The sequence below is a fragment of the Loxodonta africana genome, chromosome 16, assembly GCF_030014295.1.
Source record: "Loxodonta africana isolate mLoxAfr1 chromosome 16, mLoxAfr1.hap2, whole genome shotgun sequence".
Classification (NCBI taxonomy): Eukaryota; Metazoa; Chordata; class Mammalia; order Proboscidea; family Elephantidae; genus Loxodonta; species Loxodonta africana.
In genome coordinates, this window is record NC_087357.1 from 34,326,625 (window position 1) to 34,342,478 (window position 15,854).

General features: G+C 43.0%; 2 protein-coding genes across 7 annotated transcripts in view; one reads left to right on the plus strand and one right to left on the minus strand.

The window, feature by feature from the left end:
• The window catches only part of CUTC (cutC copper transporter), a 32,828-nt gene extending 30,492 nt beyond the window's left edge, over positions 1 to 2,336 (minus strand). For 2 of the 5 annotated variants that reach the window (XR_002785452.2, XM_003409182.3), the window contains exon 1: positions 2,183 to 2,332. Coding sequence is in view for 4 of the 5 variants with exons in the window: in XM_003409182.3 (XP_003409230.1) it covers positions 2,183 to 2,243 (61 nt within the window). In the remaining variant the exon portion in view is untranslated. Of the gene's footprint in view, positions 1 to 2,182 lie in introns of all 5 variants that reach the window. The other 3 variants (XM_064269458.1, XM_064269457.1, XM_064269459.1) reach the window with 2 other exon arrangements.
• Positions 1 to 15,854, plus strand: part of LOC100665789 (heme A synthase COX15) — a 27,893-nt gene continuing 12,039 nt past the window's right edge. The window contains exons 1-8 of one of the 2 annotated variants that reach the window (XM_064269456.1): positions 1 to 98; positions 3,881 to 4,071; positions 6,490 to 6,612; positions 6,900 to 7,086; positions 8,749 to 8,916; positions 9,586 to 9,667; positions 13,731 to 13,885; positions 15,604 to 15,717. In XM_064269456.1, the coding sequence (XP_064125526.1) occupies positions 6,512 to 6,612; positions 6,900 to 7,086; positions 8,749 to 8,916; positions 9,586 to 9,667; positions 13,731 to 13,885; positions 15,604 to 15,717 (807 nt within the window). In that variant the 5' untranslated portion in view covers positions 1 to 98; positions 3,881 to 4,071; positions 6,490 to 6,511. Of the gene's footprint in view, positions 99 to 2,404; positions 2,643 to 3,880; positions 4,072 to 6,489; positions 6,613 to 6,899; positions 7,087 to 8,748; positions 8,917 to 9,585; positions 9,668 to 13,730; positions 13,886 to 15,603; positions 15,718 to 15,854 lie in introns of those variants that run through there. The other variant, XM_003409183.4, reaches the window with a different exon arrangement.

A 15,854-nucleotide genomic window follows, 5' to 3' on the forward strand; every position in this document is an offset into this window, starting at 1 on the left:
CCTCAGCCCACGAAGTCCTTCCAGCTCCATCTTTGAATGCTAAAATCTTCCAAGGCTCACTTCAAATCACATTTCCATGATTTTCCATCTCTCCCAAGGTAAGATATTACATCTCCCTCTTTTAAACTCATATAAACTCTTCATGAATTAAATGTTCCTGTTTAAAACAGTAATGGCTCCTCTTTAATACATGAATTACTTTCTACCTCTCATTATTGTTTTTGTAGATAGGTGCCTGATCACTTCTACTTGATCTAAAAGTTCCTAAGTAAGATCTTTATATGAGAAATCTTTATTACCTACAGCAAGCAGTGTCTACCAAGGTATACAACAGCCATTCAAATATTTACTAAAGGCTGAGTAATTACAAATTCATTAAAAAAATCATGTATTTACACTAAAAAGTTTGCTGTAAATAGTTTAGAAATTTTTCTAAGTTAAGCACATAATTTTTTTTTTAATTAAGAATACAGAACACACACTTGCATGCAATATACCTGAAAGGATGTTCAGCACATACTAATAGTGGTTATTACTAGGTGGTGGGATTTGGAATTTTTTACTCTTTTATATTTTTCTGTATTGCTTGAATTTTTCTACCTAGTATTGTTTTTATAATTAAAAAAAATCCATTTTTAACAAACAAAACAAAAAGTTATCATTTACTAGCATCAGACTGCAACTCTATTTATTTAAAAGAAGACAATCAGTTCCAAAAACTGTGAAAGAGTTAAGTGCCACTCCATGCTCTTAACCAACAGCACCGCATGACTCCCTGAGTTTCCTGATACCCACCCCAGCTGTCAGGTCAATCTAACTGGACAATGCTGCAGGGGTACCACTTGCCTCACACATGAAAGGACCCTGGCCAGGAAAGGGTGGAGATGTACACAAAAGGCTACGACAGAAGGCAGGGTAAGCCAGTTGTCATAAGAAAAGTTACTTAAGAGATCAGAGAAAGAAAAGACATTTGTTCTGAGCTGTTCTCAAGGTATGGTAGTCCAATTAGCTTTTCTGGGTCTCCAAGACATCTGTGGAGTGGAAATTATTTTCATAATAATAAACCAAACCCACTGCTGTCCAATCAATTCCAACTCATGGCGACCCCATGTGTTACACAGCAGAACTGCTCCATGAGATTTTCTTGGATGTAATCTTACAGGAGCAGACGACCGGGAGGCAGGCCTTCCTTCCAGTGTGCCACTGGATGCCTTCAAACAGCCAACCTTTAGATTAGCAGCTGAGGCAAACCATTTGTGCCACCCAGGGATCTTTCGTAATAATACTAAGCCTTTATTTGCCTTTTTCACTCATCTTCTCACAAGTGTAGAGTGGCATTTTCAGCAGGCTACCTGACGTGTCAGATTGAATGTAGAAACAAACGTGAGAATCCCGCTGTCTTCCATTAAGCCAGATATTAGGGAGATATGCAATAACATCGCCACTCTTTGCACTTCTTAAATTTTGTTTTTGAAAATGTTTATTTTTTCATAAAAGTGGTTTTTTCAAAAAAAATTTACATGGGATTTACTGTTATTTACTAACGAATTAATATTTTTTAGATCCCTGAGTTTTAATTTCTAATACAATAGATATAACCCATAAAAATAAAAGCTTTGAGGTCCTCAGTAAATTTTCGGGGGGTAAAGGAGTTCTGAGATCAAGCAGTTGGAGAACCGATAGTCTGGAGGAACCAAAAGTTCACTCAGGAAGAAGAGGGATTTGCCAAATTCCCTGTCACCTGCCACCCTACTTTGGCTTGGAGTAACCACAAACTCTGCCACTTCGTTGCTGTGTGGCTTTGGGGACAACCCCCACCCCCGTCGTAGGAGCGATCACCGGGTTAGGCACTGTGCTCAGCGCTTGACATTTAACTATCAGAACGATGCGGCGGTAAGGCGTGTGCCGGTATCCTCAAGTGGAGATGGGAAACGTGACGCTGAGATAAGTTAACCGATGTGAACAAGGTGGCACTACAGTACGTGGTGGCGTCGGGATTCGAACCCACAACGTCTGGCTCCAGAGCGGCGGGCCACTCCCGCTACACGCCCCTTCTCAGGGCCCTCGTTTCCTCACGTTTGGAGCCGAGGACACTGCGGGGAATCCCCAGGCCGGGAAGCTAGCCGGCCCGCCCCAGGGAGCTGAGTCCGCCGACCACCCCCTCCCCCGCCACTTTCCGCACCGGCCTTCCCCGACGGGATCCGCGCCGGCTTCCGCTGCGAGGACGCCCTCTGCCTCTTCATGCCGACGCACTGCTCCCTCGTCTGTCTGTCTTTAACTTCCACTTAGTCTGAGCTTCGGCGCGCGCGACCCGCGAGGCGCGTCCTCAACGGCTGCGCGCGCCCCTGCGCGCCCCCGACTCCCACGCCCCAGCAGTCCCCGCGAACGCTGAGGCCCCGCGCAGGCGTAGTCCCTGCGCCTCCGGGTCGCGTCGTCCCGAGAAGGGGAGCGCTGGCTCTGCGTGACCTGGAAGTGCTTCCACTTTCGGTGGCGAAGAAAGAAGACCGTAGAGCGCTGGGGTGTGGAGGTGGTGTCGGTGCACTGCCCTCAGCATGCAACGCTTGCTCTTGCCGCCCCTGAAGGCCTTGACGGGGAGCCCCTGTCTCCGGCTCCTGGTTCCTAGGGCGGCGCCTAGAGCACAGGTACCGCACGGCGGCCGGCTCAGAGTGGCGGAAGTGGGAGTGGGGTGACAGGGTCAGGGCAGAGATAGCCCTACATCACATTTCTGTAGCTCCTTACAGTTCACAAAGATTTGCTTGTGTCCGGAGCCCTTGGTTCGGATCTGACCCTGCCACTTACTAGCTATGTGATATTGGCCAAGCTACTGTTCTGCCTCAATTTCCTCGTCAGTAAAATAGGGATAACAATATACCTATTCCATAAAGTTGTTGAGAGAATTAGATAATTTAATGCACATCAAGCATTTAGCACAAAAAGCTGCATAATTTTTACCTGTGTATTTGATTTTTGTTAAAAGCCCCCCAGGTAGTTAGGGTAGGGACTGTAACCCCCATTCTACAAAGTAGTAAATTGAGGCTTAATTTAACTGACGTGTAAAGTTAGTTAATTAGAAGCAGAACAAGAAAGGGAACAGAGTCTGTGGACTCGGACAGAGCCAAAACAAGGTGTGTATTCATTCAACAAATAATTATTGAGTGATTATTATGGATTAGGAACTAGGAACAGAAAGATAAATACAACAAGTTTCCTGTCTGGGAGAAGATCATAGTTCATTCATTTATTAATTCGTCAAGTCTTTAAAAAGGTCTTGTTAGGTAGGGCACAAGGCTAGAGAACAGAGATTGCAGGAGGGAGAGAGCCAGACTCAGTAGACCCTCCTATCTCAGAGCTGACAGCTTAGTGGGAAATACAGACACGTGAACCTGAAGGTATGTTACAATGTGTTAAGGGCTGTTGTAGGTGAGATATAGTGTGCTGTGGGAGGGCATTGAGGGCACCCGTTGCAGACTTGGGAGCATCTGGGAACACTTCCCAGAGGAGGTGACGTATAAGCTGAGATCTGCGGTAGGAATTCTCAGACAAGGAACAAGGAGTGTCCCTGTCAGAGACATCATGTGTAAAGACCTAGAGAAGAAAGAAAACTCATTTATCTAGAGTATAGAGTTTTAAGTCTGGTGTAAGTATGCAGAGATGAGAAAGTTCACTGTCTAGGGTGGGGATGGATTGGAGTGAGGCAAGACAGAAGCATGGAAACCAATTGGGAGGTGTATACAGTAATCTGGATAAGAGATGATGTAAACCGGGGAAATAGTGGGGGAGATGTGGCCAGACAGGGTACTCCAGAGTGGGTAGGCGTAGGTAGCAATGGAGCGAGGCCTTTCCCCTTCTCCAGTTGTAATTTATCTGTCTTGATCCTTAGTGTGGTTGCAGCTGTGGGATCAGGCGCCCTTTGAAGCCAGGACAATACAGCACCATCTCTGAAGTAGCTGTGCAATCTGGAAGGGGTACGGTGTCCCTTCCCTCAAAGGCTGCTGAGCGGGTGGTGGGCCAATGGCTCCTGATCTGCAGTGGAACAGTGGCCGGAGCGGTTATTCTTGGTGGAGTAACTAGGTGAGTAGTCACCAGAAGGTCAGTTGTTTGCGGCATGAGTAGAATCACAGGATCCCGAGGGAGAGGGGACTTGAGAGATCGTCTAGTCTAGCTCCCACATTTTATAGATGGAGAAACTGAGGCCCAAACAAGGAACATGTTTGATGGTTTGCCCTGCCATAGAACAGTTTTAGAGTTTATCTCAATTTCTTTTTTTTTTTAACTGTTTGTTTGAGTTAAACCTAAATAAGTTTTATACATCACAATCAGTTCATGTCTCTTATCTGTCAAAAAAAAAAAATCAGTTGCCATCGAGTCCATTCCAACTCATAGTGACCCTGTAGGACAGAGTAGAACTGCCCTCTAGGGTTTCCAAGGAGCACCTGATGGATTTGAACTGCCGGCCTTTTAGTTAACAGCCATAGCACTTAACCACTACGCCACAGAGTTTCTATATGTCTCTAAATCATACGTTCTCCTCCTGCTCTCCCCCCCTCACCGTCTCTCTCTGTCCTTATAGTTTTTTGTTGTTGTTGAAGAACTCCAAGTCGTCATCCTACAGAGTGCCCCACAGTCTGGATTTTGCTGATTGTACACCAGTGGTGGTGTTTAACATGTCCTGTTTACCCCTGTATTCCTTGTAAACTGGTGGTAGCTTGATCAAATTTGGATTGGGGGAGGGAGGGTAAAAATACTTCATAGGTGATGGTGTTTAGAACATTAGGACATCCAAAATGTCTGATTATTGCCTGTTAGAGATTTCAACAGCCATTAATGACAGTTGTCTAGGTCTGTTATTTCATTTTGTTGTTGTTAATTGCTGTTGAGTTGGCTCCAGCTTATAGTGACCCCATGTACAACAGAGCGAAATGGCCCAGTCCTGCACCATCTTCATGATCACCGGTATGCAGATTTCATTGTTTCGGCCACTGTATTTTGAATGCCTTCCAATCTAGGGGGCGGCTCATCTTCCAGCACTATATCATACAGTATTCTGTTACGGCCTATAGGTTTTCACTGATTAATTTTCAGAAGTAGATCATCAGGTCTTTCTTCCTAGCCTCTCTTGGTTTGGAAACTCCACTGAAACCTGTCCACCATGGGTGACCCTGCTGTTATTTGAAATACAAGTGGCATAGCTTCCAGCATCACAGCAACACAGAAACTACCACAGTGTGACAGACTGACAAATGGGTGGTAGACTATTTCATTAGAGTTGCAAAATTGTAATATTTAAATTTTATTAGCTCAACTCTAAAGAGAAAGTTTCCCCGTATCAAAACTGTTTGGTACAGTTTTTATAGGAAAGGCAGAATAAATACTTGATTCTTTTCCATAATTTACCAATTTTCAAGATAATAAATTAGTTCTGTCCTATCCGGGCCCCTCTAAAGGTGACCAGTAAGGTGTTTGTGTTTTTAAGCATCATTATTCACCTTCCATGTGGGAGACCAGGTTTGATTCTCGGCCAGTGCACCTCATGTGCAGTCAGCACTGTCAGTGGAGCCTTGCCTGTTGCTATGATGCTGAGCTGGTTTCAGTGGCGCTTCCAGAATAAGATGGACGAAGAAGAAAGGCCTGGTGATCTGCTTTTGAAAATCAGTCAGTGAAAACCCTATGGATCACATTCCGTCGTACATAGGGTTGCCACGCATCCGGGGCCAACTTGACAGCAGCTAACAACAAGAAGCTCGTAGGTTTAAATGTATTCGATGTTTTCAGTTATTACAGTGGTGGTGATAATGATGATGATTTGCTCAAACTGTTTCGTTTTTAGTCAGTCGGAGCCTTTTCAAGTTGGCTTCTGAGTCTTTTTGATAGCTTCCCTGCTTCCTGGTATGATAAGATGCAGCAGGCTCATTTTATACATTTCTTGCCTCAGGCCTAAAATGAGCCTTTTATTTTAGGAGCCCTAGCTCTTTTTGGTGAAAATACTTTTAGTTTTAATGAAGTATATGTTCTTTGCATTCTCTCCACAGTCACTATACCCCTTATTTCTTTAAGATTCTTTCAAAATACCTTTTTTATGTGTTTTGTAGGCTATTACGGGAAAATGTAACAAATTTGAATTTTATTGTTTTTAAATTCACTCAAGAATCTAAAATTTTTATGTCTGTAATCTCTTTTCCTTGTGTGAACAGTGTTGGTTATGCACTTAGGAAACATTTCTTTGGTCTAAAGTTTGATTATGCCTTTTAGGAAATGCTAGTGAGAGAAGGAAGTGGGGAGAATGTAAAGAAAGGATTGAGAGAATAAGAGGGTAAAGAAATTTGGACCTGTTGGCAATTGTTTTTGACAAAATTCTCAGCAGTAAGAAGAGAGAAAAGTGTCAGAAGAGGAAACAATGAAATGATGTCTTTACCTATGGGGAGGTTAAGTTCAGATCCACCTACCACGGTAAACCATTTATAAGTAAACCAGCATCTTTCCTGTCCTAAGGTTGACAGAGTCTGGCCTGTCGATGGTAGATTGGCATTTAATAAAGGAGATGAAGCCTCCTACAAGCCGAGAGGAATGGGAAGCAGAATTCCAAAAATACCAGCAATTTCCAGAATTTAAAATGTAAGTATTAGGGAAAATCAGGTAAACATCCCATCAGACACACTCAGTCTTTTGCAACTTAAATGCTCTAAAATGGTTAGATTCCTTTATGCCTTGACACTTGGTTTAGGTATGTTTAGTGAGCTCTTCACTCTAAACCTCAGTTCCAAAATGATACTGAGGTCACTGATGAGGAACAGCAAACCTACCAAATTTAATGACCAGGAATGTTCCTGCATTCTATAAGGAAATAAAAATTAAATAGGTGTTTCCTTTTTCTTCTTGTTTTTACTCCCCTTTTCACCCAGCTTGAATCACAATATGACGTTGGCAGAATTCAAGTTCATCTGGTACATGGAATACTCACACCGAATGTGGGGGCGCCTTGTAGGCCTCGCATACGTCCTGCCTGCTGCCTACTTTTGGAGAAAGGGCTGGCTCAGCCGTGGCATGAAAGGACGTGTTCTTGCTCTCTGTGGCTTAGTCTGCTTCCAGGTGAGAATTATCCAAGGTTGGGAACCCAGAGATTGTCCATGGAGCTTCACAGTTGGTCTTGTTCTTAAGGAACTAGTCTTTGAAGTGGCATAACAGGGTGGGAGAGGGCCAGTTCTGCCACTTAGTAGGGCAAGTTATCTAACATGTGTAAGCTATAATTCCCTTACTGTAATTGGGGGTAATAAGAGTGCCTACCATTTAGGGCCTGTGAATATTAAATAAGGTAATGCATACAAAGCACTCAGTTTAGTGCCTAGAATCTAGTCAGCGCTCAGTAAACATATTCTTATGTGTCACAAGAATTAGATTATCCTTCCTATCATGCTCCTACTGAGCTCCCCTCTCTTTCTACCTTGCCTGCTGTATAGGGAAGTGGGTCCCTATGCTAAAATGGCTACAGAAGTAAATAAGAAAATTCTAAAGGCGGAACATTTTGTAGGATGTAGGAGCTTAGAACACAGATGTAGTTAAGACACATTCAATATCAATGATGATTAAAATCATGTAAGCTGAACCACTCTTAAGGAAAAGAGCTTGGAAATACTCCCACATTTAATGGGTTAGGTGAGGCAGAGCCAAGAAAAGGTATCTGAGAGAAGACACACAGAAGCATTTGGGTCAAGGTGTAGGGGTCCTAGAGCAAGGCTGCAGAGTATCAGACATCAAAGAAACATCATCAGAACTTGATCAGGAGAAAGTTAATTGGTTAATTTAACCGAGAATATGAGCCAATTATGGAGGGTGATGGGAGAGAAGAAATGGAAGCAATAGAAACAGATAACAAAGAGTTAGATGTTAATAAAAGCCTAATAGTAACTAGAAGAGTCCCTAGGTGGCACGAACGGTTAAGTGCTCAGCTACTAAACAAAAGGTTGGCAGTGTGAACCCACCCAGAGGCATCTCAGAAGGGCTGGTGATCTGCTTCCAAAAGGTCAAAGTTGTAAAAACCCAACGGAGCGCAGTTCTACTCTGAAATACGTGGGGTCGATGTGAATTGGAATCTACTTGATGGCAACTGCAGAACAAAATGAGGGTTTATTTTAGAATAAAATTAAAAACACTGAAGACAGACTTCCAGGGAAGCAGAAATTGAAAAGGGCAGATAGGGCTACGGAAGGAAGAAAGCTGGGGCTGATGAATCCCATGGTATACGCTTTCATCTTTCTGTGTTCTGTGCAGATGAAATCAAGGTGATTAGAACAGGGTGATCTGAAGGGGAGAAAGAAATGCCCACAAAGATATCCTGAAGAGTGTATACTTTATGCACTTTTCTGTGTTTGGATTATACTTCAGTAAAAAGTTAATGTAAATAGTGATTAAGTGTTTGTGGTCCTGTATGTAGAAATGTGGATAGGAATATTGGGGCTATAGGAGGGTATAGGAGGAAACCCTGGTGGCGTAGTGGTTAAGTGCTCCGGATGCTAACCAAAGGGTCGGCAGTTCAAATCCGCCGGGTGCTCCTTGGAAACTGCGGGGCAGTTCTACTCTGTCCTATAGGGTTGCTATGAGTTGGAATCGACTCGGTGGCACTGGGCTGGGTTAGGAGGATATGGAAAGAAGGGGTCAGGTGGGGAGTACTGCCGATAACGGGCTTCCTCTGAGTGTAAAGTTGAGCAGACAATTTCGACCTTGTTTTGTTGCCTCTTCTTTTTTTGGTTCTAGGGTCTGTTGGGATGGTATATGGTGAAAAGCGGATTGGAAGAAAAACCAGACTCCCATGACATTCCTCGAGTCAGTCAGTACCGCCTAGCTGCACACCTGGGATCAGCCCTTGTTCTTTATTGCGCCAGCTTGTGGACTTCCCTCTCACTGCTGCTCCCTCAGCATAAGGTAAAAGTCAGCCTGTGTATTATTACCATGGTTGCAGAGATGCTGATGGCATCAAGGAAATGGAAATTCTGGTTGTAATGGAAAGGCCTAAGACAAAACACGGAGATTCAAGTAGCGTCTATCAATTTATAGAAACTAGACATAACCAAAGCTTAGAGAAGTACTGAACTTTGGGACTCTGGGTAAGTTTGGGACTGCAAAGAAAAAGTGCAATTATTTTATTGAGCTGGGGCAACTCATTCAAGGGAGAATTAGTATAGGAGCTGAATATTTTGTCAGCACTGTCTGTTGGGGAAGGTGAAGACACAAATTTCAGGGAAAAAGTGTGAAGGAATCCTAACAACAGGAGATACCCCAACTGCTTTAATTCTGAATCCCAAAAGGTAGGGTGGATAGGAGGCAAGGGAAGTATACAAGAGCCATGTTGTATTGTTTGTTCTTTAGATGCGGACCTTTAAATATATAGAAGTGCACAAAATATATACTCTTCAGGAAATCTCTTTGGCCATTTCTTTCCCTTCTTCAGGGCTTCCCTGAATGTTCTCATCATAGTAAACCTTCATGATCTTGTCTACAAGTATTTTTTCTGTATGCTAACTAAAGGAAAATCTTTGCTGCCTCTTGTAGTTCCTGCAATACAGTTTATGTGAGTGATTTTCTTTTATTTAGTTGCCTGAAACTCGTCAACTCCTACGGTTGAGACGATTTGCTCATGGAACAGCAGGCTTAGTGTTCCTTACAGCACTCTCAGGTAGGACTCTACTCATCAAAGATGGCCTGTGTTTTGTTCCACTCTAAGTCTCCTGCTCGATGCTTTGCCCCTTCCTCGCACGTCCTGTATTTTCATTTCACTCCTGCCTCTCTTGTACTCCCCATCTTCACCCTCTTTCTCTATTCCTTCTTCCCTTCTAAAAATCCTACTTTCTAGTCAATGAACAAAAATATTGAACATCTACCTGGATCCAGACTATCTTGGTTCAAATCCTGGCTTCACCACCTAGGAACTATATAACCTGTGTAACTTCTCTGGGTCTTAATAACCTTATCTGTAAAATGGAGATGATGATAATAGTATGAGTAATATATGTGAAGTGCTTAGAACAGTAACTGGTATGTAGCAAAAACAAAATGTTAGCTGTTGTTATTTTTATGTAAACGTTATCATTATTATATTACAATAAGATGTGTCAGACAAAAGGCCTGCCCTCAGAGGTGGTCTACGGTGGGGAATTCGGCAGGGCAGAAAGAGCATCGTAGGTCTTTCTCATTCTTTAAGGTGTGTCTCTTGTAGGCAGCATATAGACGGATCCTGTTTTTTTATCCATTCTGCCACTGTCTTTCTCTTTATTAGCGCATTTAGTCCATTTACATTCAGCGTAATTATGGATAGGTATGAGTTTAGTGCAGTCATTTTGATGTCTTTTTTGTGTGTTGTTGACAGTTTCTTTTTTCCACTTAATTTTCTGTGCTGAGTAGTTTTTGTTTATATATTGTCTTTTTCTCTTTTTCATTGTTGTTGTTTTTATTTTTATGAGTCTTTACGTTTTTCTTGTATTTTATTTTGATGTATAGAATCGTTAGTCTCCTTTGTGGTTACCTTAGTATTTACCCCTGTTTTTCTAAGTTTAAACCAAACTTTTATTTATGTTGCCTTGACTTCCTCTCCATATGAAAGATCTATGACTACATTTTTTAGTCCTTCTTTATTGATTTAATGTTGTCATCTTTTCCATAATGAAGTCTCTGTTTCCCTGTTTTAAGTGTTTTTTTAATCTTGACTTATTTTTGTGATTTCCCTATCTGGATTGATATCTGGTTGCTGTGTCCTGTGTTCTAGCCTTGGGATGATATCTGATATTACTGATTTTCTAACCAGAGAACTTCCTTTATTATTTCTCGTAGTTTTGGTTTGGTTTTTGCAAATTCCCTAAACTTCTGTTTATCTGGAAATGTCCTAATTTCGCCTTCATATTTGAGAGACAGTTTTGCTGGATGTATGATTCCTGGCTGGCAGTGTTTTTTTCCTGTGCTTTATATATGTCATCCTTCTTGCCTGCATGGTTCCTGGTGAGTAGTCTAAGTTTATTCTTATTGACTCTCCTTTGTAGGTGACTTTTCGGTTATCCCTAGCCACTCTTAAAATTCTTATCTTTGGTTTTGGCAAGTTTGTTTATGTCTTGGTGACTTTCTTTTGGGATCTACCTTATGTGGAGTTTGATGAGCATCTTGGATAGATACCTTCTCATCTTTCACAATATCAGGGAAGTTTTCTGCCAACAAATCTTCAACAATTCTCTCTGTGTTTTCCGTTTTCCATCCCTGTTCTGGTACTTTAATCACTCATAAGTTATTTCTCTTTATAGAGTCCCACATGATTCTTAGGATTTCTTCATTTTTTTAATTCTTTTATCTGATTTTTCTTCAAATGTATGGGTGCCAAGTGTTTTATCTTCAGTCTCACTAATTCTGGCCTCCACTTCCACAATTCTGCTCTTCTGACTTTCTATTGAGTTGTCTAATTCTGTAATGTTATTGTTAATCTTCTGAATTGCTGTCTCTCTGTGGATTCTTGCAGCCTATTAAGTTTTTCATTATGTTCTTGAATAACCTTTTTAATTTCTTCAGCTGCTTTATCTGTGTATTCCTTGGCTTGTTCTGCATTTTGCCTGATCTCCTTCCTGATGTCTTGAAGAATTCTGTAAATTAATCTCTTATATTCTGCCTCTGGTAATTCCAGGAGTGCGCCTTCATCCAGAAGATTCCTTGATTCTTTGTTTTGAGAGCTTGTTGAAGGGATCATGTTCTGCTGCTTTATGTGACTTGATATTGACTGTTGTCTCCAAGCCATCTATAAGTTATTGTATTAATTTTATGTTTGATTACTGTGTTCTAGCTTCTTGCTTTGTTTTGTTTTGATATGCCCAAATAGGCTGCTTGAGAGAGATGGTTTGATTATCTGTGCGTTTGAAGCTCTAATGTCCTGTCACCAGATGGCTAGAGCTGTTACCATGTATATAAGCCTAGGAGTCCATTCATTTTTCTTATATGGATTCAGCTCGGGTGTCCAGGTAGTCAGTCACCAAGTGTGACCTACAGTCCTAGAGGGGTAGGGGTGATTGGTGTAGGCACAGGTATCTGGTTGCAGCAGGGGGTCATGCTCTGAGCAAGGCAGGGTGCTAACAACTGTTCTGCATGTGTCTATGAGGAAAGCACGTCCCTGTTCCTTAGAGCACACAGTTGGGTGGGTTCTGTAGCCAAACCATGGGCACCCAGTGCTTTTGGTTGTAAGGAGTGGGAGGCATCACTTATTCTTGGACCACTGTCATGGGTTACTAAGTGGCGTGGGTGGAGCCACCAGTCCTCAGGCCCTTGATGTGGGTAGGTGAGGACCCTGTTTAATAGAGTGGTGTCACATGTCAAAAACCCACCTCTCTACTGCACAGCTGACACAGTTGAAGTCAGGTCTCAGGCACATACACCGTTTCAGTGTGCCAACAAGGGCCTATTCTCCTGAAACAGGTCCACACAGGTCTGTGCAGGGGTGAAAGGTATTCAAAATTCGTGGACCATTTGTGCCTGGAGAGGAGCCGCTTCTGCCCTGAGTTCCCAGCTTAGGGGAGCTGGCAGATTATCTTTTCCCCAAATTGTTAATTTATGCCTTCTCCAAGGCTGAGAGAATGGCTCAGGGCACACAGCAGGACCTATCTCAGGCCCAGGGAAATCGACAGCCACTGAAGCCAGCTTGGGGGCTGAGAGCATGGTAAATTAGATGCACGTACTTAATCTTTTGTCGAGAGTGCCGTTCTTCTCTGATTCCGGAGGCGTGAGTAGACTGTGCAGCTCCCTGTCTCTCCCCAAGGAACCTGCATCCCGAACATCACCAGCCCCACTTCGGTTGTGCCAGGGGATCGTGCCTCAGGGGCACCAATTCCCTCCGAGTCAGGTCTAGAAACTCCTCGCCACTTCTAAGCTATCCCTCCCTCCCCCTGCCACTCAGTCCAGTTTCCTAACTTTGCCTTTGATGTTCAGGGCTCCTAACTAGTCATATATATAATCACTTCACTTATTTTGGGGGGTCTTTGTTGTAAGAGGGATCGCCAGAAGTTTCTGACGACTCCACCATCTCGACCCTTCCCCTCTTTCTCATTCTTTAAACCATACATCAACCTCAACCTGTCTTACTTAGAACTGTGCTATCTCATATAGTAACCACTATCCTCATGTGGCTATTTAAATGAATTAAAATTAATTTAGTTCCTCAGTCACAGTAGCTGCATTTCCGGTGCCCAGTAGCTACATGTGGGTAGTGGCCATTGCATTGGGCAGCACGGAGGGAGAACATTTCCACCATTGCAGTGACTGGGAGTGCTGTTTTAAAGAGGATCATCAGGGATGATCTGTATGAAAAGGTGACATTTGAATGGAGACCTAAGGAAGCGAGCCTGCCCAAATGAGGGGGTAGGTATATTCCAGGATATATCAGTAGTTCTCAGTAGAGGGTGAGGGAGGCATCAGAATCACTGAGGGAGGTTTTCCAAACTAATAAACGTCTTCCTCCAGAGTTAGTCACTTTTCTAGAGGAGGCATGTCAGAATCTTGGGGTGGGGCAAATATGGGGCAAAGTTTTTTTGTTTTTTTAAGTTCTTATAGTGATTGTGCTATAAATTCCATATTTGAGAACTCCTGCCATAGATCTATTATTCCCCAACTATTCTTTTTGTCTAACTCTAGGATAATAGGCTTTTTCTGTCAGAACTAGTATTTGGTCTCATCTTTCTCTTACTTTAATAAATACCATTTATCTTGGAATACAGGGGCTTTTGTAGCAGGGCTGGATGCTGGGCTCGTTTACAACTCCTTTCCCAAGATGGGAGAATCCTGGATCCCAGAGGATCTCTTTACCTTCTCCCCCATCCTGAGGAATGTTTTTGAGAATCCCACCATGGTACAGTTTGATCACCGTGTTCTGGTAAGTCTGGCTGGTGGTTACCTTACTAAATGGGGGTGCAGGGGGCTTCCACAGGCTTTGGAGTATCAGCAAAGCACTGCTGGCATCAGAGAGAGGGTAGAGTGGAAACTATATTCCCTTTTCTTTTTGGAAGAAATCCTAGTGACAGTTCTCTGATCAGATATTTTTGTCATAATCACCCATATCCCCTCTAGCCAAAATTTGGCTTTCAGTATACTTCCAGCTTCCTAAGTTCTAATATGCTTTTTACCACCCTGGCAAGTGGTAACCTCCCTTAATCCTGTATACGCAGGAGAGTCATTTCAGCAGAAATCAGGTACAAAGAGAGTGCAGAGACTGGTTGCCCAGCACATAGCTGTCAAAGCTGAACCAGAACCCCAAGGAGCCAGGAGCATCATACATACTTTTCATTTTTTTTAAGCTAGTATTTATTAAGGGCCTGTTAGGGCCACATTAAGGTTGGCTTGGCAGGGAAAGACTGGATTGATTGGGCATGATAGACTGGAGCAGGAAAAGCTCAGCAGCAAGGAGACCAGTGAGAAGCAATAGTGCCAGTGCAGTCGTGCAGGTGCAGTGATGGGGGCCAAGGCTACACGGTGGCAGTGGGACTTGAGAAGAGTGTGAGACAGAGGTTTTCAAGGAATAGAGGGTTAAGGTTGTCTGTTTAGGCATAAAAGGGAAGAAAGATCAACAGAGATCCCAGAGTTCTTCTGTGACATGCTTCAAACACAACCAATGTGATCTGGGTGGTTGTAACTGGAGAATTCATTTGTTAAAATGTATGGACCTGTACACGTCAGATTCATGCACTGTGCTGTGTGTAGGATAAGCCTCAACTAAAAAGTTAAAAAAAAAAAAAGACTCACAGAAATGGTACTATTGGAGTGAGTGTTGAGCTAGAGATAGGAGGATGTCATTAAATTGAGGCATGTTGAGTGTGGGGTGATGAAAGTACATCCAAAGGGAGAAGTCCAGAGGATTCAGATATCTAAAGGGAGTGCGGGGGCTTGGACAAGTTACCTCGTGTGGACTCAGTCCCTACCTCCACGCAGTATTTTGGAATAAGTAAAGTCTGGTTGAAAGTCATCATGGGCAGCTCCGAAAAGAAGACGTGAAATAGAATAGAAAAATATTTTTCCTGACATCACGGAAGTGGGAAAGAAGCCTTGTTGCCGGTCCCAGGCCCTTGTTCTGAAGGGGTCGGAATGAAAATGAGACTTTAGATCTTTTTTAGCACCAGCTGGCAGCACCACCACCTTCTCCACTTGCAGCTGAGGAAAATAACACGTGCTGTGTCCTGGGGCCAGCCCTGCCTTTTAAAGAAAAAAAAAAAAAGGATTAGAGAAAAGATAAAATTAGGGATAAGGATGCAAAGAATGATTTAAAAGGTAAGGGCCATGCCTGGAATTACCCACATTTGAAAGTAGATAAGATCACCGAGGGAGAATGAATGTGTATAAAGTAATACATGCAGAAAGTTTAGGTGGGGCTGTGGGCAACACCAGCATTTTAAGAGGGAAGCAGAAGAAGAAGAGCAGTGGAGAGACTGGGGAGGGATAATCAGAGGTGGAACTCAGGGTGAGGCACTGTGACTGGTATAGCTGAGTGCTTAGCAGTTGCTCAGTGGTCCTGGAGAAAATATATGCAAGGTGGGTGGACACCAGGATGGTGGAAAATTCCGTACTGGCACTTGTGATGAGAGACCCTCCTCCCCGTAGGGGATCAGTTCTGTCACTGCCGTTACAGTGCTTTACTTCCTCTCCCGGAGAATTCCCCTTCCTCGGAGGACCAGGATGGCAGCAGTGACTCTGCTGGCATTGGCATATACACAGGTATGAACCACTTCTTTTTTGTCTGAGGGTTCTCCTAAAACAAAGTTAAAAAAGAAAGGGAACAGACTAGGAGAAAATATTTTCAATTTATAATAGATGAAAAGATTCATAGGAAATAAGGATATCAGTACACAGTT